Below are 25,624 nucleotides of genomic sequence, written 5' to 3' on the forward strand. Positions count from 1 at the left end.
CCAAAACAAAGTATATCTTTAAAATTTTTCCTCCTCTTAGAGACAGTCAGCAAACATCTTCAGCAGCAGTTTTCTAGATACAATTCATAAAGGCCACAAAATGCATGAAGATAGTAGACATAAGGTAAGCTGCAGAGAATGTGGTATCAGCAATGCTTTTACACTTTGCAATCAGGCACACATAACTAGCTCTGATGGTTCACGTAGGTTCTTTCACATCTCATGTTATTAAGTAGGTCACAGCAGAGAAGCAAGAGACTGTCAGAAATGTGTTCATTCATTTGGGAGAGGGCTAACCTTACCAACTCAATTAACCCACTCGGGCTAGGTCAAAACACAGTTCTCACAGAATCTCTGCTCCACCAGTTAGCTATGGCACAAGCAGCAGGCAATCCCCAGACATTCACAAGCTTGGTTCAAGATGTACCAACAATGTCAAATTCAAGAAAACGCAATAAAATTCCCAAGCCAATTTAGAAACACACAAACATTTAATAGGCAAAGCAACAAGTTCATCAACATCCGTTAATGGGAACACAGTTTTTTTTAGTGTTTTAAGGAAAAAAGCACCTAAAAGAAGTCAAGTGACATGTAAACAATTTAAGATGGACCAGAACCTAGACAACTATGAGAAAGTGAAGTTTGGATACACCAAGCAGGTTTTCCCAATTAAAGACTTTTCAGTCCTAGGCTCAAACTACTGGGAAAGTTTATTTAGGTCCAGGAATGTTCGGGAACATGGTCATGGAGGTGCCATATTCATCCTGTATACTGGCTAGTGACTGGAGGAGTTCTATGGCCCAATCACAACAATTTTCTCACAGTCCACCCCTTCCCCATCTCCTTTTACAGTATTTTCTCCTTGCGTTACTCCAGAATTATCCAGGAGAACCTGTTTCAAGGGTGAGTGGGGGTGGATGGGGCGGGGAGATTTGGGGTAGCACATGTCACTATAAAGGCCTGTCTTCAGCTTCTTGGACATTCCTCTAATTGACTGGGTCAACATTTGTTTTCCTCTTTGTCGTGGCTGGAGGGTCATGGAAATGACTAAGAGAAACCCTTCCTGGCATCCCATATTCAAAAGTGGTATTGCTAGAGCTTACCATTCTGCCAACTTTTCCGATCTACTCTCAGATAGGTAATCCATGCTAACTGGTCAGCAATTAACAGCTATGGAACTTTTCTTGTCCCAGAGACAAGCCAATGTCCTGTGAGCCAGATATAAGTCTCTCAGCAAATGAAATATTAGTTCTGCTTCAGGTGGCCTAAAGTACATTTTTACAAAGGTATGTTTCTGCTTAAGTTAACAAAAATCGAATTTTTCACCATTGAGACAGATTTTAAAAACTAAGTAGAAAATAATGTTGAAGCCTTTTTCTAGCCCGTTCGTAAGCAGAGGTAGAAAATAAAGATTTCAATCCCACCTAGGTCTAGTTGGGTAAGTCCTATCCAGGCCTGCAAAGTCAAATAGTTTTGGGGTTTTGATTCACTGTAAGGGCACACTAACTTCAATATGAATTATGCCCCGTTTTCTAATGTATCAACACTGTACCCTGAGGTCTTACAAGGCAATTTAAGGAGTGACCTAGTCTTTGTATATAAAAACATGATTTTCTTATTTTTCTACATGGTAAAGGCATTTTTCCCCATCATGCGTCATTGCAGTAACGTTTAAACTGGAATCTAGCCATAGCACAGTGATGTTCCTGGCAGAAATGTATTTCTGTAATATGTACAAGTGGTGCAAATGCGCACTTCAGCCTACATGACATTTAAATGCTAAAGGTGCATTTAACCCACCATTTGCATTTGCAATGTACTTATTGGGAAATTAAATAGGCCAAATATGAAGATCCAATGTACAGTTCATTAGAGGGGAAGCACAGGGACTTCTACTACTGTTTTGCAGTGGTAATGTGCACAGAGCTCTAACAGCAGTAAAAATAGGGTTAAAAAAGGTACAATATTTGGGATGATCATGTAGCAAAGATACATTTGCTACAAAGGCACTCTACTAATTGGAATTATGTGTCTATATTACAGTATTATCACAGGCTTAGCAATGACTTAACAATACATAGCCCAACTGAAAGTTTTATATGTGCCGCATGATATCAGGAGGCCAAAAAACCCTTGTGACTTTTATTAAAAGACCATTCAGCTACAGGAAAAGCTGGAAGAAAAGTATCTATTTCTAATCTTACAGAAATTCAAATTAATGGAAATTTCAGAACCATAAAATGGGCTCCAGTCCATCTTTTTTCCCCAGACACTTCAATCTGGGCTTTGATTCGAGATCAAAAATTCAGAAACCCTCTGCAGAACCTCTGAGCAGCATATTTTTCATTTTACAGTACTCCTATTTCCTTGACCTTCTCAATGTCCCACTTCTCAAAACAAATATCGAGCTTGCAATTTTATTCCATAGTTTATGAAGATCTTCAGTAACAACAAAAAAGTACATACAATTTTCTTCGTAGGTGTCCTTATTAAATTCATAAACAGACATCCCAAAAATCAAGAGTGAACAGATGCAAAAGCAGTCCTTAAAAACCCTACTTTTAGAAAGCTCATAGGGAAAAACAGGCGTGTCACTTCAGTGCATGCGGTGGTCCTAGATTGCTTGAAGAGTGAGATAAGTCCAATTGGTTTTAGTGTGGGGTTTCTGCCATTCTGATCAATGCATTCTTTTCACTTCGCAGAAGAATTTATAAAGGATTTTAGTAGCCCAGCTAATTTTAAGGCATGCTTTGAGTCCATCCTGTCACTACAGCTGCACCTCTGCCTATTCACGGTCCTGTTCAGTAGGTTTTCTGGAGGTCCAGAACTCCTTGCTATCCACTCCTGCTGTATACACTGTGCAGGAACTACTGTCCCTCCATTCCTTCCTCTTTCCTTTTGATATTATATTCTCCCTCTCTGCACACCTAAGGATTTCTTACGTGGAAGGAGGTGGTTTAAGTCTAATCACCTGAAAGCTTTCTGCATTGGACCTGGTTATTACCCTTTTCTAAGACTGTTAAGCAAAATAGTTATTTCAACGGCAATAGGATTTCCCCAGCCATGGAACAACTATGCAGATAAATTTGTCAAATATAGACTGACATAGATGATAAGGTTTAGCCGAGAAGGTTAACAGTCTCCTTAGCAGACATTGTTTTGACTCCTTGTAAACATCCATCCCTACAATAATTCCGTCCATATTAGAAGAACTCAAGACTTCTGTTCTAGATTCATCTTTTTTCAGTTTGGGGACAGAAAGCCAAGGTGCAGCAAGAATGCCCACTGTCCTCAGGGCTGCAAGATCCAAATCTGATCTCGGGTCCCCAGGTGGGTGGTTCAGGCCAGTGTCTTGCCCCAAGGGCAGAAGAAAAAGTGCTAACTGCTCAAGAGGAAGAAGAACCATATAACACCACAGCAGGGCTTGGGATAGCAACATGCTCAGCAGGGTGGAATCCCCAGAAAGTTTGAATGGGGGCATAGTGGGGTGTTGGACTATCTGATAGGGATCTGCTAATGGTCATGGAGTTTTTCCTGCAATGACATGCTCCCTCTGCACAATCTTGTAAATCCCCGATATTGACAGACTTTAGTCTCCACCCCACCCCCTCAGAAGAGCACTGTCACAATGGTAAAATCGATGGTACCACTATGGTGGACTTTTCAGAACCCTGCAATTTTATAGATTCCTGCAATCTAAAATATGACTTCAAAATCCATGATAAGAGGATTTTTCGGTTCCCTTATTTGTGTGCAACTAGACAGGCCCAAAGGTGTGAACATTAGGCTGTTAGATGAGGTGATGCAAAAGGTGCAGCAGTTCATGTCTGTGTGGTATTTGAGGTGACTCAAGGACAAACAAGAGAATAAAACATATTTTTGCCCAAACTTCAGGTGGATTGTTGTTCCCTGGAGAGCATCTGGTTTTGGTCCGCTTTGTTGGGACTCTTGCTCAAAACCTCCTATGAGCTACTTTGCTCATTGTGAGAATCAAGAGCATTACACCGTGATATGCTTTTGTTTTTTGGGAATCAGTTGTCGTCTCCATAAGTCACCAGAGTCACTCCCATTTACTGTGTGGTGTATGCATGTTTTCATTTTGTCTCCCAAGGAGCAAAGTAATGGTCAGAAAATATAGATTTATTATGTTGTAACTTGCTATCTGATCCAAATTCTTGTTTGGTTCATTTACAGATTGTAGCTATGGTAGCGTTTGTATGTTAAGGATTTACTTTGTTTTGATTACCACCAATAAAATTATAAATATACATCTAGATCACTGTTTCGAAGCATCTGGCACAACCCATTTATTTAGTACATACATTATATAAATACTACCTGGTGTATCAAGAGTTGCCAACCATTCATAAAATATACTGGCTGGGGCAATTGTTTCCATCAAACTGAACCTTAAGAGGTTTCAGACTATCTCTTTATCTGGACTAGAATCATCTGTACTTAATGATCAACAATACATCATAAATTAACTGTAAATAGTTTCATAAGATATTTCAACAAACAGTAAGAATAAACATCGAGAGCTTTTGAAAGCTTTCCTGTTACTGAAAAGAACACTGAAGCTTACTGTTCTTTTTTAATTTCCAGATAAACGTCAAATAGCAATTTCCATTCAGATCGTCCGAAGACAGGGCAACTTTCTCTGAAAACTCGGCCATGAGTTGTCCGTTTGCGGGCATGAGCTCAGCTGATCATGGTGCCAGGGCACAAATTCTACATGCAGGTATTTGGTAGAACTAATGACAGTCTGATTAAAACCACATCTTACTAAATATATCTTACTCCAGAGAAAGAAGGAAAATTAAATCATAATGTGCTTCAGTTTGCTAACACTGAACATATATTTGCAGTGCTGAAGTAAAATACTCCTGTGCATTGCGTTTTATAGAAGCGTAAAGCATCCGTAGTTACATTATTCCATAAGGAATGGAATACAGAAGCTCTTTAAGGTATTGCAGTTTAGGGGATATACAAGTAATTTGCTTTTTTCTGCTGATAATTATAATCAGCAGGTATCCCAGCCATCAATCTTCAGCAAACCATATGGGTGAAGATAATAGGTCGTCCATGAATGACTGTTGTAATTTCTATGCATCAGATATCTAAGGAAGCTTCACTGAAGACTGTTAATGAAACTCCCTAATGAAACCTCTATGAAGAATATCACACATTTAAAAGGTAATATTTCACACTTCGGCCAGAAAATAATTGAGTTTCTCTTGTTTAATGCTTAGTATTATTCTGTTAATAAAAATCAAATTGACGTGCTTTGAATTTAAACTATCACGGTTAGTAGTAAATCAAAATTCGAAATTTACCAGGAAAAAAGAAATACTACATTTAAAATAGAACAAATGCTGACTAAAACTGACAAGAATTCTTTCGAGGGCAGTTTACAAGGTTGTTGAGTATTAAAGTATTATATTGAAAATTATTAGAATAAAAGGCCTGGCAAACTGAAAGCTACTATTTAATAACATTTTTCATCAATCAATGGGGGTTATTTTGAATAGAGATGCCATTACTCTATGCAAACTACATATTAAAGCATTTGGGGGTCCATATCTTATTCTGCACAGATCTAATTTCTCAGTATAAATTGATATAATAAAAATGAACTTAAATGTTGAAGTATCAAATACCTTAAAAAGGAATACCTGATAATGCAGTTTAAAGAAAGCAAATGCATGTCACAATAAATCAAGACAGACATAATGAAAGATAAACAGCAATCAACATTAGGGAGGCCACTTGAATTATCCGGCAGGAGAGGGACAAATGATGCTGCAGTGTTGAGTACGTTTTGCAGAAAATAAAAGGCAAATGATGCTGCATATTGTGGCACATTTTGTAATAGTATTAATTTATTATTTCGTCATTTTAAAACTTGGTAACAGTGTATGGGCATTGGTTGCACCTCATTTGAACCAGATTAACACCCAGATATAGAAATAAGCAACAGAAAAGTGACCAGTGCATCTTTGGAAAGGTCCTTCCACTGCACGGCCACACATGACACTGCATTTTTTTTTTTTTTTTGTAACTTTTGAACCGTTTGAGCTAGAAACTATTTTATTGTTAAAATCTGCAGATGTGGAAGATGATGGATTATCTGGCAAATCTATAACAATGAGAAAATCGCAGCAGCCGAACAATCACATAATTCCAGTGGCCCTGATAATAGATGGGTATCTTTACACCAAAATATAAGAAAGGAAAAGATTCAAAAGATAGCTGCTTTACCATTTGCTGCAACTGCCTTTAAGGTGCCAAGAGCAGAATGTAAATCACTTGTGGAGAAGAATGCAAAATTTGCTACCTGAACCATTAAGATATGAAGGGATCATGGGTGTTAAGAAAAGAAGTCTTTGCCTTTGCAAACCATACACATCACAAAAAAACGGAAGACCAGCAAGCTGGGTGACCTTATCTTCTGTCACTGATCAGCAATAGTGCTGATTATCAAGGTAAACATAGTAGAAAGTATGGTAAACTAGCTTGTTGGGGCATAATCATGACAGTTTCATCAGAACTCCAGAATAGAACATTAAATCATAAACATTTATTGATTGATATTACACAAATTTGGAACTGGTGGATGATTCCAGCCTCCCATCACGGAACTCCTGGTGGGGATTGATGGGCAGTGTATCTCATGGGTTGCAAACGATTACTGGCAGTGCATAGGTCAGCCAAAAGGGCTACATTTGCAAGAGGGCACATTCCATTCAATCCTAGTCTCACATCCAGTTTTGGCCAGGTCAGATCTGATTAAGCATTATAAAGTTGTTGAAAATGCAGCTAACAGTGGCCACAATAATTACATGTGTTTGCTAGTTTTACTTCAAGTGATGCTAATCGGGGTACTTGTAGCTTTCCCAGGTGGTTCCCAGGGAACGACTAATGAACCGGAGACAATGAATTATAATTGTCAACTGTGAAGGTAGCAAAAGAGGGCCTCAAAATAACTCTTGTAAAAAGAACCGTTTAGGTTCCAGGCTGTAAGTGAAAATATGTGGGCTGGTGGAAATGGACATATTGGTCCTTGTTACAGCCCATCCAAGTAAACCAGGATTACAATGCGTCACTATCCCATTCCATGTTGCCTGGCTAGGTAGGCAGTGATTTTAATGCAGTGTTGGCCAGTGAATATACTATTCATATCACAAAAACATTATTTGGCACTATGACTGAGATTCTCTGCAGATATTTAATGTGCCACTCACACGTATGTTTGGTTATATGTGTGTGGCACCTCTAGTACAAACCTAACCAGAGCCAATGACGTGCTGTACAGATATTCTCCATTGCACCCGTAGCACCTGCACAGCAGCCACACTTTTGTTCATTCTCTGATGCTTTTGGTAAATCAACAAGATCATGGACAATAGTGATCACTGCCCACCAAGGGAGCCGGAACGACTGCATAGATCAATGACACAAAACCACGAACCAAGCATTGGAAAACACTATTCAATAAGAAATAAAACTTGAGGCATTCTCAAATTCAACAGTACACAAAAGCATACACATACAAAGTAATCTCACGGATTTACCAGTCGCGACTCAGCTGACCTCTTGCATTAGACATTCTTCTGATCTGAGTTCCTATGTACATGCAGCTTCCTCCCCTCACCCCCCTGTGGTGCTCAAGGACTCTATGAAGAATTTATTTCATGTAGCAGTACCCTTTGGCAATTTCGCTCAAACTCAGCTTATCAGAGAATAATATACAAAAATCCTTAGCAGTGGATGGTCCACCACTTACACACATCACAATGGCAGAAGAATAGGTATACATTAACACATTTACATGCTTATATCGAACTATTTATTGTTTTCAGACATACATGCCTAAATGAGCATTTCTAGAAGTGTTTAGATTTTTTTTCTTAATTATTGTCGAATTTAATCTTGAGTTCATGATGAATGTCCAATGCGTTTTTGCCCAACATAGGGCTTCTTCAGGGCTAAAAACTTAACCAAAAGAAGCATGTGTATTCTATGATATGGTACAAAGTGAGTGAGTACAGGTAAAGAGGTGAAAGTAACGAAAAAATTGTAAAAGAGATGGAGATAACAATATATTTACAACAGAACCACTCAAAATCTAAGTTGAGATAGTGTGTGCCAACAGTTGATAGAGATTAGCCAACCCGTACATGATAAGATCAAGGTCATGCATTATCATGCAGCATGTGCCAATATAAAAGAACAAAATAATAGTTCTAGTAATGTATATATGGCAAGTTAGTAGTGCGTGTCAAAAGAAAGAAAAGTGGTCAAAAGAGTAAACAAACCAACAGTGAAAAAAATATAAATCTCAAGTTGTGCAACAAAAGATCTGGTGATATTATACTCCAAAATGTATCCAGTCAGTAGTAACGCAATGTATATTGGTATATGTAACACCTAAGAAAAGGATTCCAAAGATAAAAATGGTAAGTTTAATGAGTAACAGATATAGGAGAAAAACCCTTATGGTAATGAGGGAAAAGAGAAGGAAGAGGAGAGGCTTACCGCTAAATGAACAATTGAGCGAGTAACTCCGCAACAACTAAAGGATCCAAAAATGGCAAGCCCAAGGAAGAAATATAAATATATGTATGGCTCATGAAATAATGTCTGGAAGCAAGAAGACCAAAACGTTTTAATTAGAAACCAAAATGAGTACTGAAAGAAAAATGCATGAAGAACAATAAAAAAAAGTGAAAAAGGGGGGGAGAGCCATTATAAGTACAGTGAGGACTTACCATCCATAGGCAAGTGAGATGTGAGGCGGCAGAGTGCGGGTCAGAAATACCGCCAGGAGCACAAACGTGTGTTCAGCGCGACGCGCTGATCTTAAATGCCGGAAGGTTCAGCCGCGGTCAGAAACCGCAATACAAATCCGAAAGAGGAAACCGGTCCCGAGGCACAGATATGTGCCCGGGAACCGGAAGTAAGAGCAGTAGATTCCCTAACATAAGGGAAAGTAAAATTAAAAATAAAAAGAGATAAGGACAGCCGCCATATTGGGAGGAGGGTAGTGAGAAAGGAGGGCAGAGGAAGAGTATGTGTATTAAAGATGTAAATATACCAATATAATTGTGTCCGGTCAGTGAAAAGGAGTGAATAATTGGTGTGTCCCACAGCAAAAATAAAAAAGAAATTAGAAAAAATTAATAAATATGAAAAATATTAATAGTAATAGTAAGAAAAAGAGTAATGAGGAGAGAGACCTTAGAACCATATAAAGAACCCCAATAGAAATGATGGGTCATATTATAACGCAAGTATAAATATGTATTCTTCTTTAAATAGACCAGTAAAACATATTATATATAATGTATAATGTACAAAATGAATGCAATATAACCCCAAAAGTCCACACTAATGCAACATAATATACAGAAGAAATAAAAGACAATGTAGCAAGTAAAGGAGAAAGATGGCAAAAATACATGATAATTGAAACATAGCAAACAAAGAATATATACCAATGTATGACCATGAAGGTAATGAAATTCGCAAGAAACTAACAGGTTACAGAAAATAATGAAATTCATGATCAATATTATGGCCTAGGTCTACCGCTTGTAAGCGACAGCTCCAGGCCGCCTCTTTTTGGCGCAGTCAATTCTCTGTTACCCACTCTCGGATAGACAGGAACATGTTCAATACTGTGAAACCACATTGTAGAATCATTAGAATGAGCTAGTATCATATATGTGGCAAATGGATATGTAGAATCATGGTTTTTTTATGGCTCGCAGGTGTTCCTGTATTCTTAGTTTCAAGGGGCGTGTAGTACTCCCCACATAAACTTTATTACATGAACAACCCAAAATATAAACAACAAATTTTGTATTGCAGTTGATAAATTGGTGAATAGTGAAATTTCTTGAGTTGTGATAAAAGAAATCCCTAATTTTATCACGGCCAAAAATACAGACATTGCAACCATGGCAGGTGTAAAACCCCTTTGGTTTTGATGGGAGCCAAGTGGCAGAGTAAGTAGAAGCAATGTAACTAGGACACAGATGATCCCTAAGGGTTAACCCTCTGCGATAAGTAATTTTAGGTTTGCAAGATATTATTTCTTTCAATCCCGGAACCTCAGTTAAGAGATGCCATTGACGTCTAAGAGTTTTAAAAATGCCCGAGAGGGGGTAACAGAGAATTGACTCTGCGCCAAAAAGAGGCGGCCTGGATCTGTCGCTTACAAGCGGTAGACCTAGGCCATAATATTGATCATGAATTTCATTATTTTCTGTAACCTGTTAGTTTCTTGCGAATTTCAATACCTTCATGGTCACACATTGATATATATTCTTTATGTTTGCTATGTTTCAATTATCATGTATTTTTGCCATCTTTCTCCGTTACTTGCTACATTGTCTTTTATTTCTTCTGTATATTATGTTGCATTAGTGTGGACTTTTGGGGTTATATTGCATTCATTTTGTACATTATACATTATTTATAATATGTTTTACTGGTCTATTTAAAGAAGAATACATATTTATACTTGCGTTATAATATGACATCATTTGTATTGGGGTTCTTTATATGGTTCTAAGGTCTCTCGCCTCATTACTCTTTTTCTTACTATTAATATTTTTCATATTTATTTATTTTTTCTTCTTTCTTTTTTATTTTTGCTGTGGGACACACCAATTATTCACTCCTTTTCACTGACCGGACACAATTATATTGGTATATTTACATCTTTAATACACATACTCTTCCTCTGCCCTCCTTTCTCACTACCCTCCTCCCAATATGGCGGCTGTCCTTGTCCGTTTTTAATTTCTATTTTACTTTCCCTTACGTTAGGGAATCTACTGCTCTTACTTCCGGTTCCCGGGCACATATCTGTGCCTCAGGACCGGTTTCCTCTTTCGGATTTGTATCGCAGTTTCTGACCGCGGCTGAACCTTCCGGCATTTAAGATCAGCGCGTCACGCTGAACACACGTTTGTGCTCCTGGCGGTATTTCTGACCCGCACTCTGCCGCCTCACATCTCACTTGCCTATGGATGGTAAGTCCTCACTGCACTTATAATGGCTCTCCCCCCCCTTTTTTCACTTTTTTTATTGTTCTTCATGCATTTTTCTTTCAGTACTCATTTTGGTTTCAAATTAAGACGTTTTGGTCTTCTTGCTTCCAGACATTATTTCGTGAGCCATACATATATTTATATTTCTACCTTGGGCTTGCCATTTTTGGATCCTTTAGTTGTTGCGGAGTTACTCGCTCAATTGTTCATTTAGCGGTAAGCCTCTCCTCTTCCTTCTCTTTTCCCTCATTACCATAAGGGTTTTTCTCCTATATCTGTTACACATTAAACTTACCATTTTTATCTTTGGAATCCTTTTCTTAGGTGTTACGTATACCAATATACATTGCGTTACTACTGACTGGATACATTTTGGGGTATGATATCGCCAGATCTTTTGTTGCACAACTTGAGATTTATATTTTTTTCACTGTTGGTTTGTTTATTCTTTTGACCACTTTTCTTTCTTTTGACACGCACTACTAACTTGCAATATATACATTATTAGAACTATTATTTTGTTCTTTTATATTGGCACATGCTGCATGATCATGCATGACCTTGATCTTATCATGTATGGGTTGGCTAATCTCTATCAACTGTTGGCACACACTATCTCAACTTAGATTTTGAGTAGTTCTGTTGTAAATATATTGTTATCTCCATCTCTTTTACAATTTTTTGTTACTTTCACCTCTTTACCTGTACTCATTCACTTTGTACCATATCATAGAATACACATGTTTCTTTTGGTTATGTTTTTAGCCCTGAAGAAGCCCTATGTTGGGCGAAACGCGTTGGCCATTCATCATGAACTCATTACCTGTTTATGAACCTGCTACGATCATAAGGACATAAGGATTTTAAGTTTCTTTGGTTTTCTTGTTTGTATATCATTTTGTTGTTATCGTCTATATTGCCCATTTTGGTGGCAATCAAAGACTCACCTTTTTGGACCACTCACGAAATAATAAACTTGTAATAATTATTGTCTTCTACATTGTTACACTGGCCCTGGCCCTTTTGTTTTACTGTTCTTTGTATAATTTGCAGTGCACCACCTTTTGGAGCATTTTCAGTGGAGCTTTCCTTTTAGCTCTGCTTAGTTCTTTATTGCAGTAGGAACTATGGTGTAGTTGCACGCTCGGATTTTTTTTTTACTGTTTGTTTTCATGTTGTTTACCTATGCTGCTTTCACTCAGGGGATACATATAGGGATGGTGCTTTTCTAAGGAGCTTACTGCATATCTTCCTTTCTTGTTTATTGTCAAATTGGATCTTCCCTTACAAATATTGTAACAAAAAATGATTATCATTAAACCCCAGTTTCTATAGACTATCATACTGGCCACCATATGGTGGCATTCATTTAGGAACAAAGATCCCACTTTCCGGCCTCGCTCCCGTCACCTTCAGCCACTCCATTACAGTATTATAGGTCTACGCAACAAGCATCTATTTACCATCAGATTGTTATTAGAGTCATGGGCAATGTGAGGAACTATAGCAAAATAAGAAAATACTAAACCCAGGAGGAGACCAACAACTTCAATACATGGTACTTACTACCCCACTAAAACCCAAGGATCAAATCTAGTGTCAGGATTTCAGTTATGACGGTGGCCGATTTTAATACAATGGATCAACATACTGGGTTCTTGCATATGGATTGGTTGTAACGGGACACTGACCTGTAGGTGCTGTCTACGAGGGGCATCATGACTAAAAACTATTTAATGCTAAATGTATGCAAGTGGTTGGCACCTGCACTGATGTATGGTGACCAGGACTTATTTTTATCAATGAACTTTAAAATGAAGGAAGAGAAAATGTAGTAAAAATAAAATAGGAAAACCGAGACAAACAGTAGAAATTAATAATAGTGACAAAGTGAAAGGAGTGCACAGTTGAGTAAAAAAGGCATGAAGTGGAATAAAAGTTAGGCAGATTTGGCATTCGGCAACATTAATACGATACTACAAAAAATCTCTGGACCCCAGCACTTATTTTCAAAATAAACACTCCTTTATGTTATGTTCCTTATTAGCAAACCCCTTTATGTTGCTGACAACTTAAAATTATTGAATTTCCAGGAGCCTTTCCTATTCTTCTCTTCCCATAACCTACTTTCTGCCTTTGATCATTCAGGAGCAACACTCTTTGGAAACACACCGATCATCAGGATTACTATTACATGCTTGGCTAGAAGTCAAAAGCAATAAGCTCTGTGAAAGTACCACAGCTCTCTAGTGTGCTGAGGCAACACATAAGCCAGATGGGCATTCGTATGTTTTAAAATAAATTGAGAATCACAATCACTGAGGCATCGATAAAGGTGCTCTCTTGCGTCCATTATACTTACTGGTACATCCCGAAAATAATCAATTTTTAATCAAAATGTTAAAAAAATACACTTCCTCTTCATAAACCTATTTACACCAAAGACAACTTAAGTGCACGTTAAGCTGCTAATATTATTCACATGAATTTGCACAGTAGGAATTTAGTTGTAAGATAGATAACAGGAAAGATGCGCCTTTAAAATGCGAGTCAGCAATAAAAATCAGGATAATTCATGCACACTTTCACATTATATTTGCAAACACGATTATTTACTTGTTGAATCACGCACAAGACAGCATTAAGTATCCTTCATTTAGACAGGTGCACGAAGAGAACAGATGCATCCTTTTATACCTAGAAACATTTCATGAATAAAAAAAAATACTCTCAGCAGTCTTCCATGAACCTGCTCTATATTTACCTGAAAGAAGACCGACATGGCACCAATGACTCGATTTTCCAATATTGCTGCTCCAAAGCTATCAAAATCATCAGGATTGTAAAAGTAGATCTGCATCTGTAATAGGAAAAAAATAATCAACTTAATTTTGATCTTTTAAATCAGCTGTATTTACCTTACAGCTCACCCAATATATGTACATACCCAATATATGAGACAACAACTCTGTCGCGCAGTCCTCCCCTTACAGTGTAATCACTTCCTCAAAAAGCATGTATTGAGTAATCGGCATTAATCTAGTTTGTACAATCACCGAAAATCTCAATTTAGATTTAGATGTAATGTAAGCATGCCATTCACAGTACTCGCAACCGTCTCTATCTTTTATTACACGATGGACTACCAACGTGTCATGGGCCATTTTTTTTTTTTTTTAAACAACTTTCATTCCGGCTTTTTATAAGCGATAAAAACGAAGAGGAAAGCAACTTTGATATTTAACGTTTTTCTCCCTCCTCTGTATGTTTTCGCCACCGCCTGGCACCACAGGAAGTCTGTTTCTGCACTAAACCAAGTCTTTTTTAAACTTTTCAAATGCAAAATATCAAAACCCTACATTTGTGTTTTTTTCAAGGACATACTGTATGGGTATGATCTAATTGTACGGACAGAACATCAGTTTGACACTTCTTCCCTTTTGACTCAGTGTTTGCATACAATACATGGCTAACATCCCATCAAATGTAGGAGATAGAGCAAATCAATTTAATTATTTGTTCAAAAGCAGGAAAGCACAGCTGATAAGAATCAGAGCCTTTGAATGTTTAGCATGATATGCATATGGTCACCAAGAGCATATGCACTAACTAGCAGGCAAAAATTGGAGGTTTTCTCAGAAACTGTAGGGAAATACCTCTTTTGCATGATGTCTCTCATTTTTGTGATTGGATTGATGCTGCTGTTTTCTTTTATTCAATCCACTTGGACTTTAACAAGGCCCCTGTGCATATGCTTCGACCACTGAAAAAAGTCCAAATTAGCTGTATTCCTAATTGGCACATTTAATTTACCTGTAAGTCGCTAGGATAGGGTACCAACCGTACCCAGAACCTGTAAGCCAATGTCACTAGTGGACAGCAGCACCCATGGTGTCACCCACTACAGTGGCAGTGCAAACATGTCTGCAGACCTATCACTGTTGCAGTTTTAAAACTGTAAATTCAACATAGGAACACGCCAGCCAGCTCCCCTTGTGAAACAGCCATAGGTCTCCTTGAATTAGGTGCCCTGTACACAGAATATAGTATCAAAGTTAGTCCACTTTTTTGTGGCTCTTGGTTTGGTCCAGACACCTACTGCCTTTAATTTAAACATAATCTAGGATTGTCAAACGTGATGGTTAAAGCAGATTACTTGGTGTACCTCCAATAAGATCATGTATTATAAACTAAGGCTTCCTTCACTGTTAGACAGTCCAGAATAAATAGACTGGATTAGTAAGGGGAATCTTAAACACCTAATGAATATGAGTTGAAGGAAGAAATGAAGAAGGGTCAAAACGTGTAATTTTTGTTATTTTTGCCTTCATTATCCAATTGCTGTATACACCCACATTTTTCATTGGTCAGCAATACTCAGTTTTATGCTAACAAGGTTCTGTCACCACAATACATTTATTGTTTGCTTTCCCTCAGAAAAGTTTAACAGACAACCTTACACACTGCCCACATGATAGGCTCTCTATTCAAAGCATTTTACATCTATATTTTCTTTGTAGTTTTTACATTTAACCATTATATTCCCCCATTGTAAAATGCTTAGCTTTTAAACACTGTAGACCTACCCTCTTTTTTATTTTAACAATATCACACCAATTTTAAAGGCATCCGTTGCTGAAATTGTTTGAAGGACATGAAAATCAGAAGGTCTTTATTAGTAGTATGATATATGTGTTTATTGTTTTTATCACTTAGTATCTTTTAATTGAAATGTTATCATGGATTGCAATTTCATATATGTTTTTATTGTTTTTCTATTTGTCTTTTATAGTTGTTGAATTGAATAAAGCTGAATTGACTTGAAAATTAGACCTGTCAAACAACTTAAGACAGACCTAAGCCAGATTCTAAATATTAATAAAAGTAAATTCTTTGACTTTTTAAACATTTATTATAAGCCCAATTAAATAGCAAAATCGGATTTGTAATAAATGTATTGCAAAAGGTTACATCTTCCCTGCCTAAAGCCTCATGTAGACTGTTTGCATGACTGTCACCCAGGATCTGAATAGACAACTTGATGGAATGTGAACGTGCTCCCAGAGCCGAGACATATTTCTTGGTGGTGGGCAGGTGTTTAATTCATCTAGCAGAATGAACACCTGAGTGGTGCCCAGGAACTTAATTAACTACAAAGAGGCATATATTGTCAAAGGCTGATGAAGCTAACACTTGGACCTGCCCCTCCTTCATCTTTCTCGTCAGACAGGTACCAGACCCCAGAACCCTTATGGCGTGACCACAGAGGACATGTTGCCCATTTCTCAGGCCACACCTCTGGAGTGGGAACAAGGTAAGAAAGATTCTGCCATGTTGGATTCGGGCAGAAAGAGGCACTGTGGGTCTGTTAGCAGTAGGGTACACAGGATCTGCTGCAAAAGCAGGTAGTATTACCTATGGGAACTTTTTCCCTTTAGGTTAGGGAGGGCCCAGGAGTCACCCCTATTTTTACTGTAGTGGCATGCATAAATGTTGCACCCCTGAGCACCCTTTTGAGAACAGTACTGGAAATGTGGAAGACCTGTGAGGAGAAATGAAAGCTGGACTTGCTCCAATTTGAACCAAGGACAAAGAAATGAACTCCAGGGGTCTTGGCTAACATCTGTTAAGCTACATGGACACAAGCTGGCAGAAGCTAAGCTCCCACCCCCCCAAAGAAACCACCTTACCATGTCTAACTGGACCTCTTCTGTAACCTGCTGGTGGCTTCTGCTAGAGTTAGTCTTGATCAAGTGCTGTGTTGGAGGTCCTGGGACCCTTGGCTATGTCAAAGTGGATTCCTCTGAACATGTAAAAAAACCTGGAATTTATAAACTTTTTGGCTCCAGCTGGTGAGGGACTTTCATTGGTCACAAATTTTGAATTCCTCACGCTCTAAGCTTTACCTCCAGAAGTCAATATCTTCACTGAGACTTCGTCTGACCACTATCCACCCTCAGAAGCCCTTCTCATCCCCAGCCTGCTGCCTTGCCCTGCAGAGGATTTTTGACTTCCTTTTCAGAGATTATGTTTGAAGGTAAAACTTCTGACCAGGATGAACTACGTTTTCTGTATTATACTCATGCTCCATCATAGTCAGTCTTAAATCACACCTAGATACTGGTCAAGCATAATCAAATGACCGTGGTTAATGGAAAATGCTTTTTGGCGTTACTTTTATTTAAAACTTTAAAAGTTCATATCACTGATTCCCCTTACTGGATTTGTTGTTGTTGTGATGTCATTTTTTTTTTTTTAAGTCATTCACTATTGTTATAACTTGGAGTGAATTTTGTTTTGGCTTTAACTCTTTTGGCATTTCTAAATGCTTTACACATTTTATTAAGTTAAGGCTGTCAGCTCTGTGCCGCAGCCACCAGGGACCTCACAAAGGCATAACTAAGTAACTTTTATTTAGCTCATGTTAGGGAGGTAGAGTAATTTAAGTCTCACTTAGGGAGGTGCTGTGGGTTGTGAACTCAGCAAAATCCAATACACTGATGTCCAATAATAGCTTCTTCTTTATAATGGGAAAGTACTTTAATGTACACAAAACATATTAAGCATGAAATTACAAATATATATAAGCAGGCAGATGCAAATCCAATGGGAACACTAACTGGTCTTGCAAAGTACAGAGGGTGCAAAATAAGGAAAGGTCACAAAGGTCAAATAAACCCCAAAGTGTCAACTAAACCCTCTTATACCCTAGGTACAACCGCTTGCATGCTAGCAAACCCTAACCCCTCAAATTCGAATACTATATCCATTCCTAAAGTAACATGACTTATTGCTTGCACATCACATGTCTAATGGCTTTGTCATGCCATCATATAAATATCAGTAGAATAAAGGTAATTCGCCAGTTATTTACATTTCACTAATATGAAGCATTTCAGAAAGTTACCAAATGGCTTCCCATCCAAACAAATACAAAAATAAGGGCATCACTATAGGCCTTTAAAATACATTTCATAGTAACCAATACAATACAGTGAGATGTCCATCAGTCTTATTTCAACCATTAGATAAGGACCAAGGGTCCTTCACTTCTAAGGCACACTACACAGTCAGCCATACAGTGTGAAAAAAAATGAAAGGTGCTCAAAAGTTTAATTAATGCAGATTTGGGGAGCTAATATTTTGGAAACGTGGACCAGTTCTGATAGTTTGGGGCTGCACTGCTCCTTGCAGACTGCCACAGCAACAGAATACTGCTGGTAACTACCACTGTCTTTCTGGGCACAACCACAACCAATATGCATATTCTTTTAAGTCTTTGCAGGGGATTATGCAGTGATACTTTTCATCTGTGGCAGGTCTTCTGATGTGGTCAGCACAGGCAAGTATACTTTTCCTTTCCATTTACCAATTTTTGATGCAGTATTTAACACCGTCGCTGCCAGGCCTTTCCCCCTCAGGTGCCAAGTCTTTTTTTGGCTATTTGGGTCAGTTTCACTTAAGCCCTCGTAACTTTTTGTCCACATAAGCTACCCACACCAAATTTGCGGCCTTGTTTTCCAACATCCTAGGGATTCTAAAGGTACCCAGACTTTGTGGGTCCCCCTGAAGGAGACCAAGAAATTAGCCAAAATACAGCAAAAATGTAGTTTAAAAATAAAAATGGGAAAAAAGTGCTGCAGAAGGCGGCTCGTGGTTTTTTCCCTGAAAATGGCATCAACAAAGGGTTTGCGGTGCTAAAAATCACCATCTTCCCAGCTTTCAGGAACAGGCAGACTTGAATCAGAAAACCCAATTTTTCAACACAATTTTGGCATTTTACTGGGACATACCCCATTTTTACTATTTTTTGTACTTTCAGCCTCCTTCCACCTAGTGACAGAAATCGGTGGGAACCAATGCTGCATCCCAGAAACCTAAACATTTCTGAAAAGTAGACATTATGAATTCAGCAAGGGGCCATTAGTGTAGATCCTACAAGGGTTTCCTACAGAAAATAACAGCTGAAATAAAAAAATATTGAAATTGAGGTGAAAAAAACAAAAAAAATTCTCAATGTTTTACTCTAACTTTTTCCTGTGATGTCAGATTTTTTAAAGCAATATATTGTTACGTCTACTGGACTCTTCTGGTTGCAGGGATATATAGGGCTTGTAGGTTCATCAAGACCCCTAGGCACCCAGAGCCAATAAATGAGCTGCACCTTGCAATGGGTTTTCATTCTATACCGGGTATACAGCAGTTCATTTGCTGAAATATAAAGAGTGAAAAATAGGTATCAAGAAAACCTTTGTATTTCCAAAACGGGCACAAGATAAGGTGTTGAGAAGCAGTGGTTTTTTGCACATCTCTGAATTCCGGGGTGCCCATATTAGCATGTGAATTACAGGGCATTTCTCAATTACACATCTTTTTTACACACCGTCTTACATTTGGAAGGAAAAAATTAAGAGAAAGACAAGGGGCAATAAAACTTGTTTTGCTATTCTGTTTTCCCCCAAGTCTCCCAATAAAAATGTTACCTCACTTGTGTGGGTAGGCCTAGTGCCCGCGACAGGAAACGCCCCAAAACACTGTCTGGACACATCAAAATTATCAAACACAAAACAACCTCTTTTTTTGGGGGGGGGAGGGTGGCGTGGGGGGCAACCTGTGTTTTTGGTCCTGTGCTCAGCAGCGATCTAGAGAAACCTACCAAACCCAGACAATTCTGAAAACTAGACACCCGAGAGAGTCCAGGGAGATGTGACGCGTGGATCCCCCAATGATTTCTCACCCAGAATCCTCGCAAACCTCAAATTTAGCTAAAAACAAATATCACTTTTTTCCCCACATTTGTGTGTGGGATCACCGCACCGCAACAAATTTCCTACCACCCAACGTTCCCCTCAGTCTCCCAGTAAAAATTATACCTCACTTGTGTAGGTGGGCCAAGTGCCTGTGACGGGAAAAGCCAAAAAATTTTAAAATTGAGGGGGCACCAAAGAGGGTCCAAAAGGGCAGGTTGAAAAAAAATAAATAAATTTAGGCTGACAAGTGCAGCAGAATTATTATATCGGTATAGATGGGACAATGTTGGGTGGTAGGAATTTTGTGGATTCCTGCAGATTCCGGAAGGTTCCATCACAAAAATGTGGGAAAAATGTGTGATTTTCAGCAAAGTTGGAGGTTTGCAGGGCAATGTGGGTAAGAAAATGGTGCTGGGTGCATGTGAAGCACACCACCCTAGAATCCACCAGATGTTTAGTTTTCAGATGTGTCTGGGTCTTGTGGATTTTTCTACATGGCAGCGTCCCAAAGTCAAAGAAGTGCAGCCCTAACCATTCCAAGTGGGACAATTTTGAGAGTTACAAAGCTCTCATTGCCCAAATGTAAAAACAAAACCCAAAATAATCAAATGTCTTCTTGCTTGCTGTGGGATAAAATGTTTTGGTGTGCGGGGGAGAGCTGAAAGACTGTTACCCCCTTCAGTGAGGTGGGGGCATAACCAGGCCCATACTGGTTGGTAGCCACCACCCCACTATATATATATATATATTTTTTAATTTCATTCCATCTAGTAGACTTTCTGCCCCCCTGGGGTGTGGATCGTGGGTAATTGCCCCATCTGCCCACTGGTGGGCAGAACAACTTTGGCCCCATGTATTTGGGGTGAGGGTATGGCCATACCCCCACCCTCTTATTTTGAAAAAAAAATCTTCCCTGGTCTCTGGCTGGGCTTTCGCCCCCCCCCTTGGGGGCAGATGGGCCTTCCAAAAATAGGCCGATCAGCCCCCGGGCAGATATAGCCAACAGTATTGTATCCCCATGGGGAGCGAACCTTGCCCAAGGGGCAGCCCCCCAAACAAAACACACACATACACACACAACAATCCCTGGTGTCTAGTGATTTCTGCACCCTTTGGGGGCATATTGGCCTAACAAAAATAGGCTGATCTGCCCCCAAGAGGGGCAGAAATGGCCTAAATACAATTTGTCCCCCAGGGGAGCGACCCTTGCCTAGGGGTTCGCTCCCCATACATAAAAACAAAGTAAATACAAATATATATATATATATATATCCCCGGTGTCTAGAGGTTTCTGCCCCCCCCCCGAGGCAGATCGGCCTAATTTTATTAGGCCCATCTGCCTCCAAGGGGGGGCAGAAAAGGCCTAAAAATATTTTGCCCCCGCGGGGAGCAGCCCTTGCCCAAGGGCCTGCTCCCATTATGAATAAGGATAATTAAAAAAAAAACCTTCCTGGTGTCTAGTGGTTTCTGCCCCTGGGAGGGGGGGGGGGGGGGGGGAGAAATGGGCTAAAAACAATTTGGTCCCCCAGGGAGTGACCCTTGCTGAAGGGGTCGCTCCCTAAACATAAAATAAAAAAATAAATAAAAAATAAATAAAAAAACACTGGTGTCTAGGGGTTTTCTGCCCCCCCCCCCCCGAGGGCAGAAAAGGCCTAAAAATTATTTGCCCCCCTGGGAGTGGCCCTTACCCAAGCGGCCGCTCCCCTTATACGCAAGTATAAGATGAAAAAAATTCCCTGGTGTCTAATGGTTTCTGCCCCCGTGGGCAGATCCGCCTAATAATATTAGGCCAATCTGCCCCCCGGGGGGGCAGAAATGACAGAGAAAGAAGTTGGCCCCCCAGGGAGCTACCCTTGCTGAAGGAATCACTCCCTAAACATAAAACAAAAAAAAACAAACAAAAAAATAAAAACTGGTGTCTAGGGGATTTCGGCCTAATTATATTAGGCCGATCTGCCCCCAGGGGGCAGAAATGGCTTAAAAATGATTTGCCCCCCTGGGGAGCCTCCCTTGCCCAAGGGGCCGCTCCCATTATGTTAATTAAAAAAAAAAAAAATCCCTGGTGTCTAGTGATTTATGCCCCCACCTGGGGGCAGTTAGGCCTAATTATATTAGGCCGATCTGCCCCCAGTGGGGGCAGAAATGGCCTAGAAACAATTTGGTCCCCCAGGGAATGACCCTTGCTGAAGGGGTCGCTCCCTAAATATAAAAGAAAAAGAACAATATGGTGGCAATAAAAAAGGAAGAAGAGACATGTATTGAAATAAAATAATGTTTATTCATCCTTTTATGTATACACCAATGTTTATGATCTTAATATGAAGAAAAAAAATTATCACTCCTCTTTGAGACACATTTTCATAGTTCACTTTGTTTCAGCAATCGCTCATGGTACCTTTGCAGAATGTGGAACATTTGAGAAGAGCATATCAACAAGGACATCTTCTTGAAGCACAGATTTTGCAAGTACATTTACGTGTAAGTTCAGTGGGTAGAGGCCTTTGAAATTTAATGGGTTTTAGCACCCCATCAATTACTTCCCAACCAAATTCACATGGATCTTTCTCTACATGTGCATGATACAAAACATTTACACATCTTCTGATCAAGTAGAACGCTGTTTAAATGGGTACACGCACAGAATATGGCATCAGTGGAAGGTCACTTAATGGGACTGATCTCTTGAACTCACTGTACCGAAGATAGTCAAATATTTGACAGAACTCTTATTCCACACATGCACAAGGTATTTTTCTATGTCTTTGTAGTCACATTCTTCTTCTATCTCAGCCAGTCCTTTATAAAAATGCACAGTTCAGCAGTTAAAGCTCCAAGCTTTGTTCATAGTGTCGTCACCCGTAAAAATATGTGTAATGATAAGTACACTGGGCATCTCTGCATCAAGTTTCTTGTACAGAACATGAAGCAAGATTAAGGGTCTTTCCTCGCCTGTTCAAAGTAGAACAATAAAAGACGTGTGTCATTTGATAGAACAAAGACTCGATTGGAACCATTTCGAACAGCACACTCCACATGTGGCACAACACGAATGTCAGCTTCCTACAATTTGCAGTTAAGTTCTTGAACAATATGGCCCATACCTTTTCATTATCTTTTTGCAGGCACCAACGCCTCACTGACAATTGTTCCACTTACATTAATTAGAAATTCAGGGTCCACTGAAGCATCAGCAATGTTTTGGCAGTTAGCATCTCCAAGTTCATCTTGTTCAATGTTGATGACCAGAATGTATCAAGTTGCCCAGGCACAGGTGTTGAATTTGTGACACAGGCAAAACCAATTGAGTCACTTGTAGACATTTGTCTGATTCTCTCACATTCCTTAACACATTGTTCAAGATAACCATCAAAAACAACGTGCAGTTTTTGCAAGGTGAACACTGACTTTGATATCTGTAGAACAGTGTCAATGACCTCCCCGAAAATGCATTAATGAAATCTTGACCATTTGTAATTGTGACATAGTCCACAACAGCAGTTTTTAATGAGGACACCTTTTCAAATTGAAATTCTTCGGGTGAAATCTTTATTTTCAAGCTCTTGGTCAAGTTTGTGATTCACTGGTTTGGTTGCAGCATCTCCATCAAATAATGCGTTTGTTGGAAACAAGAAAATGCAACTGAATGTCCTTGATGAATTCACCTGTTTCTTTTGCTGCATTCATCTCACAATGTGCTTGCAAAATTGTTTTTTTGTAACCCGTTTTGTAGTGGCTGGTTGGACGAAACTATTACTGTGGTAATTAAAGCATGGAAGTTTAGCTTTAGTGATTATGTCAAAAGGGGTTTACTCTTGCAATACAAATCTCTTCTGCTTCAATTCTGCGTATAGTTTTGATCCATGTTCCAGTACATCTAGTAGACATGTCTTGATATTGTTATACACATAATGTTTGGTCACAATGTTTTGTAGACACACAGACTCAGTCCTTTCAAAGGAGTTTGCTTGCTGCTGCATGAAATGAAAGCCGTCAATGTTTTTTTTTTTTTTTAAATGTTCCCCTCTCTTTCCCACAAGTTTGTGGTGACACATAGTTTCACAATGGTCCATTAATTTTGACTTAGTAATCTCCCTAAACACATTACAAATAGGAAGGACCTCATGGTAAACTAACAGCCATTGAGCAACATAGCCACTTTTACATGTTTGACCAACAATTCCCTTGGAGCTTTTCTGTGATCTCTGGATCGTGCGTTCCAGTTTTATATTTGGAGCCAAACCCTTCCCTCTCTTTCACTGCAAAATGTCTTTGGATGAATTGTCTGTAGAGGTATACAACCTCTAGCTTCTTCACTCTTTCCAATATCAAGACCCATATCTCAGGCAGTTTATGCAACTGAATTTGCGAAACACAGTAATCAGTGACTCCACAGTCTTCAAGTACAGCTCCCTATCACCTCCCTAACCAGCATGTACTACACGTGTCAGACATTTCCCCAGTACTTGCAAAGTTCTGAGTTTGCTTCACATTCGCGGCAAACTACGAATTTGGTTTTCAGGTTTTCTGATTTTGAAGTGAGTGTACTGAATATTGCCTGGCTTTGCATTGTCATTTGAATGAAGTGCACCCTGTGTCATGTTCACTTCTGAAATAAGATATGAAAAACCTAATATGTCATTCTTGTTCCGGAAAGCATTCCAACCCAGTTTTTCTACAGTCTCAGATATGATGAGCATACCTTATAACGAACAAACATAATAGGTCCTGCTCAATACTGACTGGCCAGTTTTGCTTCCAAAGGTTTCAGCCTCAATAAGTGCAACGTCTGTGCCACATCTACTGAGATAACTTCCTGCACACCACATCACAACTTTTGTCATGTGGAAAACACCCATTTTTGGATAAAGATCATCAAATTCCACTGGATTGATCATAAGATTGTAAGCTACAATACGGAATACACCTTCTTTGCAGATAGTTGGCAGGATAGGCTGGTCTTCAAGCTGAGCATGCACATTTTGGAATTTTTTTTAGAGCTGTGTATACCATTGCATAGATTGTGACTGGAGATGGTATTACTGGTAGAAACCCAGCCGTCTTCAGTGGGACGGTATTCTGTGAGATCAGAGCAAGAATTCCAGCCCACAGAATAAATGGCTTTTTTTCATCCTGCAGTCCGCACCAAACAAGCAATATGACAAATTTAGTGGAATCAGCTTTGCAGTCCACAGCATCAGGTAGAAGATCTATGTCCTCAGCCACTTTGAAACTTTCTGGTAGACTGGGACATGTTGATGGCTTGTAGTGATTTTGCACACGTTGACAAGGCAATTGGGTTATAAGTTTGCAGCTTTATTTGTTTATGCCTACAGCTCACACAGCTTGTTTTCCAGCAGCTACTACACCGGTACAGTGTTGAAATAGCACTATGGCAGTATCATGTGTGCTGGATGTTCCAGACAAAGAGGCGCTGTCTTCAAACAAAATTATCAAGAGCAGCAATTGTAAATCATTTCCTTGTAAAGGGTCTTGCAAGTGGTGTGCTGTCAGATTCACAAGATCGTACAGCATGAGCCACTTACAAGTTCCTGCTCCGTACCATGTCAAAACTTGTTGATACGCTAATCCTATTCATTTAAGATATTAGCTCTCTACTTTTGCACTTGTCATAGATTGCGTCAGCAGTAATCATGTGGAGCATAGTTTTCTTTTTGCTGTGATGTAATTCATAAAACATGATTTGGAAAAGACAGTACATTTGCACAGCATAAGCCTGCCGGTTCCTGGGATTGTCTTCCACTTCTTCGCTTATATCTTCAAAGCCATCATCAATGTAGTCAGCTTCTGTTCCGA

At 39.2% G+C, this 25,624-nt stretch overlaps 1 protein-coding gene across 4 annotated transcripts in view; it reads right to left on the reverse strand.

The window, feature by feature from the left end:
* Nucleotides 1-25,624, reverse strand: part of PTPRG (protein tyrosine phosphatase receptor type G) — a 1,030,330-nt gene that overhangs the window by 500,058 nt on the left and 504,648 nt on the right. For all 4 annotated transcript variants that reach the window (XM_069206538.1, XM_069206537.1, XM_069206540.1 and 1 more), the window contains exon 5: nucleotides 13,825-13,920. In XM_069206538.1, the coding sequence (XP_069062639.1) occupies nucleotides 13,825-13,920 (96 nt within the window). The remainder of the gene's footprint in view (nucleotides 1-13,824; nucleotides 13,921-25,624) is intronic.

Source organism: Pleurodeles waltl, chromosome 9 (genome assembly GCF_031143425.1).
Source record: "Pleurodeles waltl isolate 20211129_DDA chromosome 9, aPleWal1.hap1.20221129, whole genome shotgun sequence".
In the NCBI taxonomy this organism is placed as follows: Eukaryota; Metazoa; Chordata; class Amphibia; order Caudata; family Salamandridae; genus Pleurodeles; species Pleurodeles waltl.